The 18,070-nt window shown below is 40.3% G+C and overlaps 2 protein-coding genes and 2 long non-coding RNA genes across 6 annotated transcripts in view; 2 read left to right on the plus strand and 2 right to left on the minus strand.

Annotated features, from left to right (window-relative positions):
* The window catches only part of sbno2b (strawberry notch homolog 2b), a 48,842-nt gene extending 47,232 nt beyond the window's left edge, over window positions 1–1,610 (minus strand). For all 3 annotated transcript variants that reach the window (XM_019896851.1, XM_019896850.1, XM_019896849.1), the window contains exon 1: window positions 1,438–1,610. The gene's annotated coding sequence lies outside the window, so the exon portion shown is untranslated. The remainder of the gene's footprint in view (window positions 1–1,437) is intronic.
* Window positions 1,611–5,048: 3,438 nt separating this feature from the next.
* Window positions 5,049–14,548, plus strand: tm6sf2b (transmembrane 6 superfamily member 2b). Its single transcript, XM_019896853.1, has 10 exons — window positions 5,049–5,286; window positions 6,996–7,099; window positions 9,747–9,844; window positions 9,924–10,027; window positions 10,770–10,852; window positions 10,951–11,075; window positions 11,151–11,252; window positions 11,646–11,738; window positions 13,841–13,960; window positions 14,046–14,548. Exons 1-10 carry the CDS (start codon window positions 5,207–5,209, stop codon window positions 14,280–14,282), a joined length of 1,146 nt encoding a protein of 381 aa, XP_019752412.1. The 5' UTR covers window positions 5,049–5,206; the 3' UTR covers window positions 14,283–14,548.
* LOC109532176 (uncharacterized) lies at window positions 7,109–9,781 on the minus strand. Its single transcript, XR_002171331.1, has 3 exons — window positions 9,720–9,781; window positions 7,273–7,449; window positions 7,109–7,189 (listed from the first exon to the last, which is right to left on the minus strand). It is a non-coding gene; the product is annotated as an uncharacterized LOC109532176 (long non-coding RNA).
* Window positions 14,549–16,088: 1,540 nt separating the features above from the next.
* Window positions 16,089–18,070, plus strand: LOC109531971 (uncharacterized). The gene is made up of 2 exons (XR_002171279.1): window positions 16,089–16,330; window positions 16,416–18,070. It is a non-coding gene; the product is annotated as an uncharacterized LOC109531971 (long non-coding RNA).

The raw sequence follows: 18,070 nt of genomic DNA on the forward strand, positions 1-18,070 counted from the left end.
ACGACCCTATATCTCATATCATTGTTTTGGAAAAGTTTAGCAGATACTAACATTTCATCTTGTCTTCCTCGGAGTTGAAATCGATTTAATGTTTATTTTTTTCAGACAGTGGTCTTTTTCTTTTTTTCGAGTGAAGAGAAAAGCTTTTACCCCGTAGCTCCAACGAAGGCTGAAGTGACAGTCGAAACTGTCACCTAGGTAAGAGTTTTTCTCTTCACACACAAAAAGAAAAAGACCACTGTCAGAAAAAAACAAACATTAAAGCTATTACAACTCCGAGGAAGACAAGATGAACATCATCGCGCTTATACATGCCGGCATCCTTGCACTCCCAATGCATTTTTTCTACGTCAAATATCCATTTGTTTTTAATGGTAAAGTAAGATGAGTTGGAAATTACCTTCTTTTGAGATCATAGTTAGAGGTGTACTCAGGTTTTAAACTATTAATACGATTAAAATACGGGACGACTAAAATACTCACTAAATTTCGCTATTCGCGTCCGGACTTGGTTACTGACCCCAGTGAAAAGCGAGGGGGTTCACTGCACTGCACAGCCATTTAAAGTAACTTCATAACATCAACAATAATTGAGAACAACTGGAAATGCACCCAATTTCGTACACCGATGGAAAATGTTAAATGTACTCCAAAGTAGGTTTCACTCTACCGTTGTCGCCGTGAACCGAAAGTGAAGACATCTGTGAGAAGTGAGCCACATCTGTTTCGACACAGCACAAAGGAAGGCAGCTCGAGCTACACATTACAGTGTCACTCTATTACCCCTGCTAGCTTCTCGTACGACAAAACCAGCCACTTAAATATACTTTCATTCTTATGACTACACGCCACGTCGAGTATTTTTGTTTAAGAGTTTTCCACTACGTGCGGCAAAATGTCGAATAGAGTCCTCTGAATGTGAATACAAGCCGTGCCAGTGATAATTACTAGCTTGTGTTAGCATAGCTTGGAGCCGAATTGGGGACATTAAGTTTTGTGTACTGCGGTAATGTTCTTAACAATGTAATAAATTTGAATTATTCTGTATTTATTTTATCCCCCTGTCATGTTGGAATTGGTTTATTCAGAGATGTTTATCTAAAAATAGCATTTTTTTTTCGCTAATCGGCGTTATGTGCGGATGTTACGACGTAGTAAGCGGAGCTAGCCTATTACACAGCGATCGCTCGATGTCAGCTCCCGAGTATCGCTGTGTGAAGACAACACCGATAAGACTATGTATCTTTATAAACACGAAACATCCGCGCCCTCGAAAAAAAATGTATTGCCTAAAAGCAGGCCGACCACAAACAAGCCGGCGTAACTCGATGTAAATAACATGCGCACCTAGGAGAGGCTGCCTAGGACGCATCTTGAGACCAGGCAGCTGCCGATGTGTCGCCTGCGCTTTCAGGCACATTCTCGCATTCGACTCACCCTTTCGTCGCCTTTGCTTCGTCCCAGTCCGAACTCCCAACAAGCGGGCAGATGTCGAGCCGCGACCGACGTCAAATCGACGAAAATGGGTGATTCTATCCAACTTAGTCGCCGCTACTTGTGTTCTCTACTTCCTGATTGAGAGGGGCCATTTTGAATAGCGAAAAAATATTTCCGTCTGTGACGTCACGATCTATCTACAACAGCCCGGGGAAAAGTCAAATAATGTACAAATAATTAAACAAAAAATTGTTGATATAGATAGTTACATAGAGATAGAGAGAGAGGCTTTTTTTAAATCACGCAATTTTAAACATGAACAAAAATAAAAAACAAGGGAGGAAAGTTTTAAACGAAACAATGAGAGCACCTTGGGGTTGGGCAATCGATTAAAACTAAAAGGAAAAAGGTGTGCTTTAAAAGGCAAGTAATTTTGGCTTTATTTCACCGTCATCAGACAAGTGGTTCGTTCCTTACACTTGCGTGACAGTGAATTACATTATCCACCCATTTTATTGACAGCTAGTCTGTCCCATTTGACGTCACCAGTTGCAGGGCATATCAACAGATAAACTAGACAAACAATCGTTCAGTCACATTTATGGTCAATTTTGTTCATGTTGGAATGTGGGAGGAAAAGCAGAGGGAGAACCTGCAAACTTCACAAGAGAAGGCCAGAGAAGATATTCAAACTGTGAGGCAGATGCACGAAACATTAACCACAACCACACCATGCTGCCTTAATATATTGTCTAATCAAATCAGAGTCTTCTGTACTAAATATTGCCAAACACATGGTGCCTATTTCTACAATGCAAAACAGTAATTTATCCTTATGTTGTAAATCTTTGACCCGAGGTAGGTGCTTCCAACCTGGAAATATTTTGTCAAGTGTGCCTTGCCTCACCTGTCCAACTCTACAAAAGAAAAGAATGGTAGAAAACTGAAGATTGTGATGCATTACTTGTTGACAACAGATATGGATCAGCCGATTGCCATGCAATATGATGACTCATTTCTGATTTCATTACAGAAACTCTAAAAATGTATCCATCATAAATATGGATACATTTTTCGACAAAAGGGATTTACTTTTTTTTTTAAAGGAAGCCCTTCTTTCCTTTTCACATGACCTGTAATGTGTTTGTTTGATTTCTATTATTTCTGTGGAAGTAAATTAAAATAACGCTGAGAAGAAAATGGCAAAATAAATAAATCATTTATCCATTTTCAACATTGCTTATCCAGAACAGGCTCGCGGGGAATTGCTGGAGCCTATCCCAGCTGACTATGGGCGGAAGGCAAACTACACCCTGAACTGATTGCCAGTCAGTCTCAGGGCACATTTAGAAACAAACAATCATTCACACCCACATGCACACCGTCACTGAGCAGGAACCGATCACACGCTGCTCTCACACAAGTCCGGCAAGTGTGCCAGCGTACCACTACACCATTAGTGATAAATAAAACGAATCCCAGAAAGGGGGAAAAAATGTTTTAATATAGTCATTGTCATTTACGTTTTAAGTGGAAAATGGAAAATCTGATTTATTTATTTTTTTGGGTGGAAAAAAATAGAGATGTTATTTTAAGGTCATATTGCCAAGCCTTAATTAATGTTTAGGGCAAATCACCCAAATCTGAAACAACACCCTATTCATAGTGACTGATTATATCAAATAAAGATGCACTTCAGCATGTCCCGATTTGGCATCCATCGGTCCATCCCACATTATTGAACAGTGCTGGAAGAGCTCCAGTTGTTTCCAGCAAACACACACGCACATGCACGCACGCACGCACACACGCACATACACACACACTATACTGGTTTCCTGGTAGCCCCCCCTTTTCTCAGAGAAAAGAGCCTGGTGGGAAGCACACCCACAAACAAATTATGAGTGTTTGTGCTTAAACAAAGGACTAATGTTCTTTGTCATTATTGTTGCTGTCGATTCAAAATGACATCATCATTCTGACTGTATGAGGGTGCTTAGCACAGGTAGTCAATTATTCCCTACTGAAAATATTGTTTCTTCTGCAAGGTTTCTATTATTTCTGATGGCTTAAGCATTTTTTAAAACTACATGCTATTTTAGCAAAACTCTTGACACAAAGAAGAAAACCTTTCGCCAAACTGGCAACAACATCGTAGTCCTCTTGCAAAAGCAAATAAGTCTTGCTTAACTTTTCAAACCCTCATAAAAAAATGTTACTTTTGTATCAAACAATGAACACGAGTATCATATTAGTAAGAGCACGATGCGCCAACTAGAAGCTGATGGGAAAAAAAAAAAAAAACATCTGGCTTTTGCTTTCTCTGTGCACAAGGTAGGCGATGTCAGTTTGAGCTCAGACTTTTGGTCTTGACCTGTAAACACACGGGGATCCAAATTTCAAGTATTTTTATTCACGGGGTTTACTGGAAAGTTTAAAACATCCAAAGAAACACAAAACTGTGTTTTTCCACGTCAAAACACACCCAACAAGAAAGTCACATCAATTTCACAGAGTCTTCGACCACAGCTTTCTCTTTCTCTTTCTGCTCCCTCCATTGTACTCCATACCGGCTTATTTCTAGTCCCAGCCAGATTGCAAAGTGAACTAATGATCTAAAATAGTTCGATCCCATGACAGCCTGGTCAGACAGTTGGTAGAATATTGTAAATAATAGCCATAAATCTGTATCAGCTTTGCCACAAGTGTTTGGATCATTTAGAAATTGGGTGTAAAGCAGTGAGTTGAATGTTCCAAATGACAAACTCAGGACAAAGCAGTGTTTGTGTTTTTAATTGTAAAAACCGTGAGTGGTTTTGTAAGAAGATAATAGTTCTGGAAATTGTGCACCGGGAAACTGACACGTTTTAATGATGGAATCACAAAAAAAAAAAAAAAAAAAAAAAAGACAATATCAAGTCTAGGGTCCACAAATTCACCGTTTTCTCATGACGTTTGCTACCATCTAGTGTTGCTTTTGAGTACTGACGCGCCCCATTCGCTTCCTTCTCCCCTTTAATCGAACTTAACTGAAAAAGGAGACTTCTCCTTGGCAAGGTCATTTACATGCTAGTCATTAGTTATAATGTGTTGCGAATGTTAGCATCTGCTCAATCCAATTCATTTCTGTAAGCAAATGATATGGGAGCACAGTGGCTGGTGGTTAGCATGTCTTGGAGAGCCACTAGACATTTATTATAAGTCATTTGATCTGGTTTATTCTATTTTTGATCATCATATTAATCCTTTCAGGGACAGCGGCCACTACAGTGGACGGCTTATCATTTTATCAGGTTATCATTGTTGGTGCATGAAAGGGTGAACCATTTTGCATGTGTCCCTGAAATTACTGAAAAGAAAAATAAAAAGCCCAAAAAAAAATGTGAGGACTTTGAGTGTGATTATAACTTTGGATGACGACAGTATATAGTCTGCCTTTTTGCTGAAACAACTTATGCAAATCTCTGACCTGATCAAAATTGCAAGTTTTGTTCCCCAAAGCCTCTTTGTGTGTGTGTTTTTTTTTTCTCTCCAGCAAAGGCCAAGCCAGCCTGAAGTTTCATTAATCCACACTGAGAGCAGCCACGCGGTAAGCGCCTACACGGCTTTAACTTATTTTAATACTTTGCGTTGTGTTTGTTCTATAAATACACACAGATGGATCGGCATTGTTGTCAAATTGGTCAACTTTGGTTGTTCCATCGACCTTGCACAGTTTATTTCCACACCTCTGGGAGTCAGGGCCGCGTGGCTTTTTGAACTCAAAGCGATGGAGACGTTTGTTTTGTTGTTTTCCTTTACCGCCCTGGGCATTCTGTACTGCATGAACACGATTCCTGCGCTCCAAGAGTAAGTCGTGACCTTCATTGATTTTCTGCCTGTGATTGGCACAAGGATTTTTTTCCCCCCCTCTCCATGGTTGAACAATCACTGGTTAAGGTTACTGTTTTGGAATGTTCTTGCCAATATTTACTGTTGGGATCTCTGTAGTCCAAAGCCACAAGAAGTGGTCCAATTTGGGTTTCAGGCTTCAAAAGTCTGTCAACATTTCAAACCTTCATCATGACTGCAACTAATATCCCCGTTGGTGTGGTGTGTTTTGGTGTGAAATTTATTGTGACATAAGAAAGCGTCTGGCTGCTCATTACAACTCCAACGATACTATAATTACTTTCACTAATACATTTTTTTACTGCTCGGATGGGAATTTTAGCTGGGTTCATTTTATAATGGACTGAAACTATCTAAACAAATGTTGCTTCCCTGAATAGATTAAGTTTATTGAACCCAAGTAAATGAAGTTGGACCTAACCCGAGTAATTGCGTTAATTAACCAGACTAAATTACATTGACCCAAACCAAGCACATTAAGAGACACCAATTGAATTGACTCACGCTTAAGGAAAATCAACGATGTGGAAATTCTTTCCATTATTTTTTTTAATTAATTGAAAGAGCAACATTTTCAGTGTAGCATCGAATCCCTAAGTATTCATCAAAAACGAGACAGTGGTCTTGTTCCGAAAAAGTATATTGACTAATATTATTGTAAGGCGCTGTAAAATTATGTGCTGTTTGAAGACGCTACATGAAGGAAAAATGTGGACCTAATTTTTTTTAAACCGCTCTGAAAGATTAAAACCAAATTTATCGTACGAAAAAGTTAAATACAGTGGCACCACACTTAAGCAGTGATTCTTGTGTGTACCATTTGAGCACAGATATATGAGTGCATAAAATTGTCTGTTTCCTGCCATATTTGTAATATTGTACCGGAAAGCCAGTTCAGGTAGCGATGTAGTTAGCCATTGCTCGCTCGGTTTCCTCTTCCAATCCCTCAGTTGATTAAGCCCTTTATAAATCCAAAGTCTGCTTTACCACGCAGCACACACAGTCAAACTGAACTGTAGCAGCGTGTAGAAGGCAGCCATCAAAGGATGGCGGCTGCAGAATTTAACGAGGTAGAGACGCTGTGGTGGATGAGAGTGCGCGAGAAGGGTCAACTCTATGAATCGGATGGTTGTATGATGATAGAGTGCTTATATAACGGTAAAACTTACTTTCTCCTTTAACACGTTCCCGTTCTCACTCAACATTCCAACGCTCATTATAAACCTCCGGTATTTCTTGCTTTCGTCAAATATTGTATTGAGCGGCCAGAATTGAGTCACATATTCTGCTTTCCTACATTGCAACTTAACTTGGAGTTAAATCTTTAGCTGTTGTGTAAGGCAGAGCGCAACTGCAGTGGACCCTGGTTGTTCACGTTACAACAAGCAAAAATCCATGTATAATTGTTGGCCATTATAAATGCACTGCAAAAATATACATTAAAAAAATATATTTATTGTTTTTAATGACCTGGTTTTTCATGGAGATTTTCCCCCCATTTTTTTTTTTTTTTTTTGGGTGTGGGGGTGTTAAAAAACTAAATTTAAAATAGGTGTCACTTGTACGCAGATTTTCACAGCACACGTGCCGGCCCGGTTCTTATCACGTGCAAATTGCGGGCCCCCCCTGTATGGAATTGTAATGCATAAATATTTGTGTTTCTACAGACCATATGTGATCCTGGTGATTGGCATTGCCGTACTGGTTCTGGTCTTCATTTTCTACCTCGTCATCACTCGCGGTAACCCGCCCAGAGACGCCCTCTTCTTTGGTAATCTTATTTCTTGTTTTACTTACAACTGTGTGTGACTGCAGAAGTTAATTCAATCCTCCGCAATGAGTTTGGGCCAAGCTCCGATGCCTGCAAAAAAAAAAAAAAAAAAAGCATTTCCAACGTTCATAACTTTGTGTGAAAACAACTAATTGCATTCTGTGTGATTTCACCTGATACGCTGAAAGCTGCTTACGCTGGGCTGGCTCTGGCAGCTTAGCGTGACCGTTCTGTGACACGGCTGACCCCAAACTCTTGGGGAATTCACAACCCATACACAACGATGACGATAATGACAGTCAATGGGAGGCTGCACATAGATCAACGTCCGGTCACACTCACAGTCGGACCTGAGGAAAAATAGGAGGGCCATGTTTGATTTTTAAAATGGACAGATGGACCAGCTCATAATTAGTTGTCAATATTTAGGTTTTTTAAAAATATAATCAATTAAGTGATTATCTAATCAAATCAATACAAACGCACAAAAAAGGTCAACATTTGAAAATATACCACCACCAATTGCACCGTCGGACTATTCATTCCAATGGTGTTTAATGAGCTTTAAATCAGGGTTAACAAACTATTGCACACCAAAATTATTTGAATTGTGCCTTTATTGACTATTGGAGAGACTTCTGAAACTATAGACAAGGGCCAAAAATGATGTCCGTGTTGTGTCGGACGGAGTTTTCCAATAATGGAGGCAAAGCCGAGACAGATTTTCGGTAGTGATAGGGATCCATAATCCCCATATCGGAACTCTCTGATTGCCAGAGATAAACTGGTTTGCCATAAGGATTACGGGGATGCTTGTACACCCCAACGATGATATGCGTGTTTTTGTCTTGCAAGCTTAACTTGTGTGTATCCCGAGGAGGATGTTTCCGTGTGTCAGATCTAAAAGCAGCAGGCCCACCGCATACTCCCTCGGACTGAGAAATCACTCATGGAGATGCTGTCACTGTTTTAAACATATACGGGAACCGTAGGCCTATTCGGTTTATAAATTATTTATAAATCCTTTCGAAAAGTTACTATCATCTGGAAAGTGATTAAGTGGTTCACTTTTTCCACATTCTTATGTTATAGACTTACAGTATTTCAACAGACTCAAAAGTTTTTTCCGCATCACTTCAGAAGGCCAATGTGATTTTTTTACCCCCTGATTAATTATTCAATGAATCATTTTTTGTTGTTTGATTGTCAATACGTTATAATTATTGTTAGAACATAATTATTGTTGTAATAATTTGTTCCCTGAGGAATAAGGCGGTAACTAGAGGTACAACAATTCATCTATTGACAACCAATGGATTATCAAATTAATCTACAACTATTTTGATAATCAATTAGAGATATTTTAATTGACACTTTTCCAAACTTTTCATAATTTTCAGGGTCTGAACAGTAAGATCTCTTTAGTGAGAGGACACGTTATGATGCTCAATGATTTGGCCAATGGGCATCATATAATTGTAAAATTAAATTGGGCCTAAAACTGAAACTTGCAGTACACCACAGGCAAGGGTCGAAGTGTTTGAGCAGTTGTTGCCTGTGGTGACTGCCGATGCAAAGAAGAGTAAAATCAACTTAGTGCAGTCTCTCTGATCCCCTGCAAGCGTTTAAGCCGATCAATTAAAATAGGGTGCCGAATACCGTACTTTCCGGATGCACTGCACATAATGTGTAGTACATGACCTGATGACTGATGACACGTCATTATCTAGCAAAAAACCTCGATTCAAACTTTTTGAGAACGGTGCTTATTAATATTTCATCAATTGCCAGTCGTTCCTGATTTGTTCCTCGCTCTTTCACGAGTAGCGGTGCACACTTTTTGTGGAACACGTAAAGTGGGGAAAGTGCAGCCCATTTGTCATGTTGTGGCGTGTTGGGAAATTGCTTTCACGTAGAAGGAGGCATTGCGCATATTCTAGGCCATCGGATGAAATTGACGGTTTGCTCTTATTCTGGGGAAGAAAAAAATAAAAATAAAAGAATCTGCTTATAAAAGATTATTTCTTGGCCTTTCTTTCAACTTACTCCATAAGAGACGAAAGAAGAACCCCGTGGCCTTTCAATTGAGGCAAGCTCTTTAGAATGTTTTGTTTATCGCGTTCAGGATGCAAACACGCCTCCAGCCCCTTCTGAGCTCTCAAGGCTAAATTTCTAATAAACAGTTTTGTATAAAGCAATCAGCCTCTCAAGGATGGTGACTAGCTGCAAGGATCGCACCTCTTACAAAACTCAAGTTCAATTTTGATTGTCCAAACACAAAATGAAATGCCTTTTACTCTTTCCGGGAGAGCGGTTACTACAGTGGACAGCTTATGTTATCAGGTTATCATCATTGGTGCAGTCAGGGGTTAAAAAAAGAGGTCAAGTCAAATATTTTCTGTACGACAACAACACATCGGACCGGTGGTTAGCACGTCTGCCTCACAGCTCTGGGTTCAAAATCAGCTCAGCCCTTTATCCCGTGTCGAGTTTTTGTTGGTCTCTCTGTTCTTGCGTGGGTTTTTCTGCTTGACCTCCGGCTACCTCCCAGATTAATGGTTTGTGAATTTGGAAGGAAGTCAGTCTGGTATGACAAAGTATGTGTGGGGAATGTTTTTACCTTTCTCATCTTTGTGTCCTTTTGCAGTTTTTGCAGAATTTTCCTTCACGTGCATTATTGACTTGACCAGTGCCTTGGAGTATGATGGCTTCATCTCCGGCTTTATGGAGTTCTATCGAAAGACAGTAGGTTTCACTGGTGCTTGAAATAAACAAAACAAAAACAATGAATACAGCCAATATTATGTGCATGTGTTCGTTTCAGGGTGAGCCTTACCTGGGCACGGCCTACGCCATTATGATGTGTTACTGGGACGGTATAGCTCATTTTATCATGTACCTCGTCATGATAGGCAAGATCATGAACAGGTAGGTGTCACGTAAGAGTGGAGATGGCAAAACTTTTCCAATTGTGTTCTGTTCTTTCAGATTCTAAAAATGTTTGAAACATTGAAGGCTCCATTCTGTGTGTCTACAACTGTTCTTGGTTCAAATAGTAATCTTGCATACTGAACCTCCCCCTGGCTAGCTGCACCTTCATTCAATTCACCGAAATCGTGTTACACCACCTGCGCCAAAACTTAGACCTGCTTGCAGGTGGTCTAACGTCTAGTCTATTTTCTGTCACCAAATAGTCAGTTGTGCCGGGCGTGGAGTAGGGGTGTGTGTGTGTGTTGGGGTTAAAAAAATGCCCTCAGTTCATCAGACCACCTACCAAATTCCCAAACACGGTAAATGATATCGGCACAAAAATGAAGATGTACCAGTTTTTATGCCAAAGCACGTGTGCCTCTGTAGGAAAATAGAGGCAAAGATTCTGCGGCATTTTTTTTTGGTAGTGTGCCCGGAGAAATTTAAAATTCGTGCCCTTGGCTCAACACAGGTTTGGAAACACTGCAATAAAATATTGCATGTGCAGTCATTTGAGGTTTCTCGACGGGGATCTCAGACTATGGAACTGATGAATTCACTTGACATCATTTCCAACTGATTTTAAACGCCACACAACAGATTGTGTTCAATTTGAGAGGTTCCCCTTTACAGTGTGTAGTTCATGCTTCGTTGTCATGGAATGTCCTGTGAGTGGCATCACATTTATATGTGGTCTCAGAAAAGGCTACCGCACACTGGGCCTGTTCTGGGCCGGCTCCCTGTGCGCCAACATGAGCGTGTTCATCACCGGCATCGTGACAGGTGAGCCTCAGCCTGCGCTCCCTTAATGACACATCTTTGGTCTGGCTCAACATCGCCGCCCGTCATGCACCATCAGCATCTTTGTTACCTTTCGGCAGGGAAATACGGCACCGAGATCCGTCCGGCCTTCTGGCTAAACTTCCTCTTCCTGGCGATGCCTGCGTGGGGAGCAGTCACGCTGTTCGCTCGGCCCAAGGACAGGCCACTGATTGGTGGATATAATGTGAGTGAGGGGTAGCGATGGCTGCTGAGAACCGTCATCCGTTGTGATGCTGCGCCGGTGTCCCTCAACCCGCAGGCTCAGCAGGCTCAGAGCATGAAGCTCATCTGGCGTCCGCTGGATCTGATGCTGGTGCTTCTCCTGCTCGCCGCCATGGTCTTCACGGTCCTGCGAGGCCTGGTGAGAGGGGGCAAAACTATACTTCCATTCGAAATACAGACACTTGACTTGTGGAAAGACTCTCGTAAATACAGTATTGATTCAACTCCAGTGCTGAAGTAAAAGTAAATACTCTGAAAGTGACTCAAGTACAGCAGTAAAAAAAATATGAATTAAGAAAACACCTTACATTTTTTATGAAATAAAATGGGATTAAAAAAAAAAAGTAATTTGCCAAAACTCATTCAATTCTGTTGTGTTATTGTCATAAATGTTCCCTGGTTCCATTTCAGTGTATTTAACTGGTAGCCCTTCACATTCATTAGTTGCCAAGAATTAGGTCTCACTTTCAAAAAGGCCAGCGATACCTACTCTGTTGTATTTAGTATTTATTGTTGTCCCCTTCCACTATAGGTGGCGCTGGACTCCCCACTGGGAGCATGTTCCTTCTATGTCAAATATTACGAGCCCTACTTGCGGGATCCGGTGGGCTACCCCAGAGTGATGGTGAGTTCTCATGGCTAAACTAGGCTGGGGAACTTTATTTGACATTCCTTGGTGGCTTAATTATTTGCCCATCGCAATTCCTGTGTGGATTTTTTTTTAATATTCTCCTCATGCTTGCGTGGGTGTTCTCCAGGTACATTTCAAAACATACATGTGAATTTCATCAGAGAGCAGTGGGAATGGTTGTCTATTTGTGCTTTGCAATTGACCGTCGACCAGGTGCACCTCTCGACCAGTCAGTTGCGATCTAGATCTGATGACGCGATTTAAGACAAGCGCTGTCTTCTTTCGAAAGCAACCTCATTAGAACTCTATTTTATCTCACCTGTTTCAAGACACCCTTGCTTTTCCCGGTTTAGACTCTGATGTCTGCTGCGAATAGTGAAAAAAGGTGGAAACAAAACCTGACGAGGAAGACAAAAAAGGCACACGAGGAAACAAAAGCAGAATCATGACAATGTTTCTCCTACTAAAAACAAGAGTTTTTTTTTCTTGAAGCTAGAACAGATTAATGTAATAATTTGTAATCATTTTCTCTTCTGTTTTTCCAGTGTCCACACCATAGAGTATAAAAGCGCACTTGTGTATTCTCCATAATGTACCTTTATCGGTTTTCTGCTCCACTGATTAAAGAGATTGTTTTTATCATTACGGATACAATGCATGCATCTGTGTATGCGCCGCGTCTTTGTTTTGTTTCACAAAGATAAGCCTTTATTTACGCAAACCCTCTCCCCTTTTGATTTCCTCCCAGTGACCCGTTGTGCTCGTGGATTGCGTGTGCGAATGTGTCAAAAGGTTATCCAAATAGGTTGTCCTCACACAATTGCGAGTCATTGATCAGACGCAGCATGCGCATGCGGAGAGCTTGATAAGCCAATCCTTCACACAAAGAACGCCCCCCCCCCTCCTCCCCACCCCCCCGTCCGAGGGGCAAGGTAAGAAGTGCGTGGGGCATAAGAACGCACACAAATGCTGCTCAAAAGGAGTCACACACAAGCCGTGACAAACCAAACATAAAAAATAATTATGTGCATATTTACCCAAAGCACATTCACTGTCTACAAAGACAGATGGATGAACAAAACTAGCATTGACATTGCGATAGCTGTAAACATTTAAACTATGAACACAAACAGTAACAACCTCTGTCGGCTGCATTTAAAAGGTCTCATTTGTTTCATCAAAATTGCAACTAGTATGGCTCTATGTATTATGCTGCCCCCTGGTGGCCCAGACGCACAGACCAGAAGGAGTAGCGCAAAAACAGCATGCGATCATGACAGATTGTTTAATTCTTTACATTCGATTTATTTACTCAGTTTTATACAGTGCAGAACTGTGTATTGATATTTTTGTGACTAAAAACATGCTACGAATATTTAAGTCTGTGTTTTAGAGCTGGAACAAATTAAAGGGATTTCCATTCATTTCATTTGGGCTGGTTGATTTGAGATACAAATGCTTTGAGTTAGGAGCTTCATACACCCTTGATTAACGGTACAGGTAACAGTTACATTCTTAACTGTCATGTAATTGTAAAGAGAAGTTAATTACGGTGCCATAAAACTACTCACCAAAATATTTATTATTTATATTATATTTATAATATATATAATATATTTATACTTATTTATATAATAAACCTCAAATAAGGTAAAAGTACTCACCCTTTGGAGGTGGCTGACAGATACATAATGGAGGGGTTTGCACAGCTGCTTTTTGAAATGTATTGTACAAACTCATATTTCTGAAAAGAAAGAATAGAAATTATAAGCATATCGCTGACAAATTGAAATGGTTGCTTTTTTTCCCCCTTTTTTTGGTGTATCCAAACGTTTTCATCATAGTGCCACACAGAAGAAAATAAGGTTGCTAGCGCCACTTACATTCTTCAACTTGAACTGAAACTCATGCTTTTCAGGCTATCCATTTTTTAATTTTTTAATTTTTTTTTTTATAGAAAGCATTGAGGTTTGTGTCAATTGTCATTTTTTTGTACATTTTGTGGCCTACTGAAAAATGGACAGTGGCCTGCAAATGGTGCCTGGGCCATAGTTTGGAAACACCTGGCTTAGGCAGTACCCGTTTGCTTTTAACAGATGCTGCACATGTTCTTCTATGGACTACCGCTGCTGGCAGCGTTTGTTTACGGTCTCTTTAAGCCAGGCTGCACGTGGATGCCTGACTGGAGTGTTTTCTTTTCGGGAGCAATGATCCAGGTACAGGTACCGCAAGCTCAATAAGGTCACACTGAAGAGGTGAACTCAACTCAACCGTCTGCTGTTTTTTTTTTTTTTTTCACAGTGTCAGTGGGCTCACATTGGGGGCTCCCTCCATCCTCACACAAAAACCCCATTTCGCATTCAGAGCGATGTATTCTGGCCTGTGCTGGCGGCCAATTTGCTCTATGCCGTCACTCCTCTTCTGGTAGTTTTGCGTGTGCGCAGTAACCCCTATTTTTTCCTGAAGGTCGCCCCCTTCCCTGGGCAAACCGGCCTGCCAAACAGCGAGGAGAAAGACACCAAGTACAAAAACAAATAGTTCAAATGTGGTATGATTTGACTTGAATGCCAAAATAAATGATTTACCGACATCCGGAATGTCTTGGTTTTAATGAATACTTCATTTTATATTCGTGTCAACAATCATACAATGTCTAGCATCTAGCGAGTTAGCTAGCTAGCTCCCAAACAACAAATTCACTACCTAGCTAGCTAAATAAATATAAATAGCTAGATAGATTGCTAATTAGATAGCTTGGTCGGTAAATGGGCTACTTTTGCATCTTTAAATACAGCGTTTGAAAGGCAGATACAATAGAAAACATAGCTTTTATGCGGTTAATGACTTACTCAAAACTATCAGCAAGAAATATGTTTATCTTCCACCACCACTTCCAATTCCATCACTTCAAACTTCATTTTCCGCTAGGGGGACGCTCCAAATATTCACAAAAATCCCAATTTTAATAGCCTAAATCACATGCAACACGCCGACAGATTGTGCATGTTATCTGTGAGTGTGAACACATATTTAGCACCCACTCTTTGGGATATTAGTAAATCAGGCACATACATTTCAGCTAAAGGATGGATCATAAAACTTGGACTTTAAACATCTCTTGTTGCCTGACAAATCCTTTTAGGCATACAGTAACAACTTTGCTAGATATATAGATAGAAGAAATCATTCTTATTTTGTAGCTTGCTAGCTAAGCGCAGACAGGCGGAGAGCTTGATAAGCCAATCCTTCACACAAAGAACGCCCCCCCCCCTCCTCCCCACCCCCCCGTCCGAGGGGCAAGGTAAGAAGTGCGTGGGGCATAAGAACGCACACAAATGCTGCTCAAAAGGAGTCACACACAAGCCGTGACAAACCAAACATAAAAAATAATTATGTGCATATTTACCCAAAGCACATTCACTGTCTACAAAGACAGATGGATGAACAAAACTAGCATTGACATTGCGATAGCTGTAAACATTTAAACTATGAACACAAACAGTAACAACCTCTGTCGGCTGCATTTAAAAGGTCTCATTTGTTTCATCAAAATTGCAACTAGTATGGCTCTATGTATTATGCTGCCCCCTGGTGGCCCAGACGCACAGACCAGAAGGAGTAGCGCAAAAACAGCATGCGATCATGACAGATTGTTTAATTCTTTACATTCGATTTATTTACTCAGTTTTATACAGTGCAGAACTGTGTATTGATATTTTTGTGACTAAAAACATGCTACGAATATTTAAGTCTGTGTTTTAGAGCTGGAACAAATTAAAGGGATTTCCATTCATTTCATTTGGGCTGGTTGATTTGAGATACAAATGCTTTGAGTTAGGAGCTTCATACACCCTTGATTAACGGTACAGGTAACAGTTACATTCTTAACTGTCATGTAATTGTAAAGAGAAGTTAATTACGGTGCCATAAAACTACTCACCAAAATATTTATTATTTATATTATATTTATAATATATATAATATATTTATACTTATTTATATAATAAACCTCAAATAAGGTAAAAGTACTCACCCTTTGGAGGTGGCTGACAGATACATAATGGAGGGGTTTGCACAGCTGCTTTTTGAAATGTATTGTACAAACTCATATTTCTGAAAAGAAAGAATAGAAATTATAAGCATATCGCTGACAAATTGAAATGGTTGCTTTTTTTCCCCCTTTTTTTGGTGTATCCAAACGTTTTCATCATAGTGCCACACAGAAGAAAATAAGGTTGCTAGCGCCACTTACATTCTTCAACTTGAACTGAAACTCATGCTTTTCAGGCTATCCATTTTTTAATTTTTTAATTTTTTTTTTTTATAGAAAGCATTGAGGTTTGTGTCAATTGTCATTTTTTTGTACATTTTGTGGCCTACTGAAAAATGGACAGTGGCCTGCAAATGGTGCCTGGGCCATAGTTTGGAAACACCTGGCTTAGGCAGTACCCGTTTGCTTTTAACAGATGCTGCACATGTTCTTCTATGGACTACCGCTGCTGGCAGCGTTTGTTTACGGTCTCTTTAAGCCAGGCTGCACGTGGATGCCTGACTGGAGTGTTTTCTTTTCGGGAGCAATGATCCAGGTACAGGTACCGCAAGCTCAATAAGGTCACACTGAAGAGGTGAACTCAACTCAACCGTCTGCTGTTTTTTTTTTTTTTTTCACAGTGTCAGTGGGCTCACATTGGGGGCTCCCTCCATCCTCACACAAAAACCCCATTTCGCATTCAGAGCGATGTATTCTGGCCTGTGCTGGCGGCCAATTTGCTCTATGCCGTCACTCCTCTTCTGGTAGTTTTGCGTGTGCGCAGTAACCCCTATTTTTTCCTGAAGGTCGCCCCCTTCCCTGGGCAAACCGGCCTGCCAAACAGCGAGGAGAAAGACACCAAGTACAAAAACAAATAGTTCAAATGTGGTATGATTTGACTTGAATGCCAAAATAAATGATTTACCGACATCCGGAATGTCTTGGTTTTAATGAATACTTCATTTTATATTCGTGTCAACAATCATACAATGTCTAGCATCTAGCGAGTTAGCTAGCTAGCTCCCAAACAACAAATTCACTACCTAGCTAGCTAAATAAATATAAATAGCTAGATAGATTGCTAATTAGATAGCTTGGTCGGTAAATGGGCTACTTTTGCATCTTTAAATACAGCGTTTGAAAGGCAGATACAATAGAAAACATAGCTTTTATGCGGTTAATGACTTACTCAAAACTATCAGCAAGAAATATGTTTATCTTCCACCACCACTTCCAATTCCATCACTTCAAACTTCATTTTCCGCTAGGGGGACGCTCCAAATATTCACAAAAATCCCAATTTTAATAGCCTAAATCACATGCAACACGCCGACAGATTGTGCATGTTATCTGTGAGTGTGAACACATATTTAGCACCCACTCTTTGGGATATTAGTAAATCAGGCACATACATTTCAGCTAAAGGATGGATCATAAAACTTGGACTTTAAACATCTCTTGTTGCCTGACAAATCCTTTTAGGCATACAGTAACAACTTTGCTAGATATATAGATAGAAGAAATCATTCTTATTTTGTAGCTTGCTAGCTAAGCGCAGACAGTAATTCATAGAGGCTTTACATTTGCATCTATTTAGCTATCTAGTGTTGCGCGCTAATTCACTATCTGGCAAACCTGGTAGGCAGGTGAGTAAGTAGCAGCTTGGCGGCCACACAAATCTCTTTTTTCTCTGTCCCCCAAAAAACAAAATTGTCCATGTTTTATATTTAGATTTTTTTTAAGACAGGAAGTTCATTCAACTCCTCGCTATCTGGCTGGCTAAAACACCACTTCGAGCGTGCTAAACCAAGTACAGATAGATTTGTTGTTGTCCAATAAAAAAAAACATTTATCTCCAAACGCTTTCTTTAATCTTGATGCAAAACAATTTTTAAAATTAAATAAATACACTCATAAAATGTGGAGGGGTTTTTTTGTTGTTGTTGGACGGGGTTGACTTGCAAAAACCTCATCACATATTACAATACGAGCCAATGTCTGGGCACAAAACTGGCCACTTTCCCCCTACTGTGCTTTTTGTCTCATCCAGTGCATATTGCACATTTCATCCTCTGCTCTACATTTCCTCTTTTCTCCGCACTCCATGTGGGCGGCTTGCTTAATGATTTCATCATCGCCTTTTGAAAAATGCATCAAACGAGCGACAGTGGATCTCTGGATGCCTTTGTGTGTGCAAACAAACACGCTCAATTGACCAGCAAGCGGGGAGGAAAACGTTGCCTTTGTGCGTTTGAGTGTTTCACACTGTGAGCACGACTGATTGTTGTTATGAAAG

Source organism: Hippocampus comes, unplaced genomic scaffold, assembly GCF_001891065.2.
Source record: "Hippocampus comes isolate QL1 unplaced genomic scaffold, H_comes_QL1_v1.1 scaffold22, whole genome shotgun sequence".
In the NCBI taxonomy this organism is placed as follows: Eukaryota; Metazoa; Chordata; class Actinopteri; order Syngnathiformes; family Syngnathidae; genus Hippocampus; species Hippocampus comes.

Bases quoted from the DNA above. Each gene is read 5' to 3' on its own strand.
- tm6sf2b (XM_019896853.1), top strand. From the start codon at position 5,207: ATGGAGACGTTTGTTTTGTTGTTTTCCTTTACCGCCCTGGGCATTCTG. The intron at 9,845-9,923 runs GTAGGTTTCACT...TGTTCGTTTCAG, and splicing joins TGGAGTTCTATCGAAAGACA to GGTGAGCCTTACCTGGGCAC. The intron at 13,961-14,045 runs GTACAGGTACCG...TTTTTTTCACAG, and splicing joins TTTCGGGAGCAATGATCCAG to TGTCAGTGGGCTCACATTGG.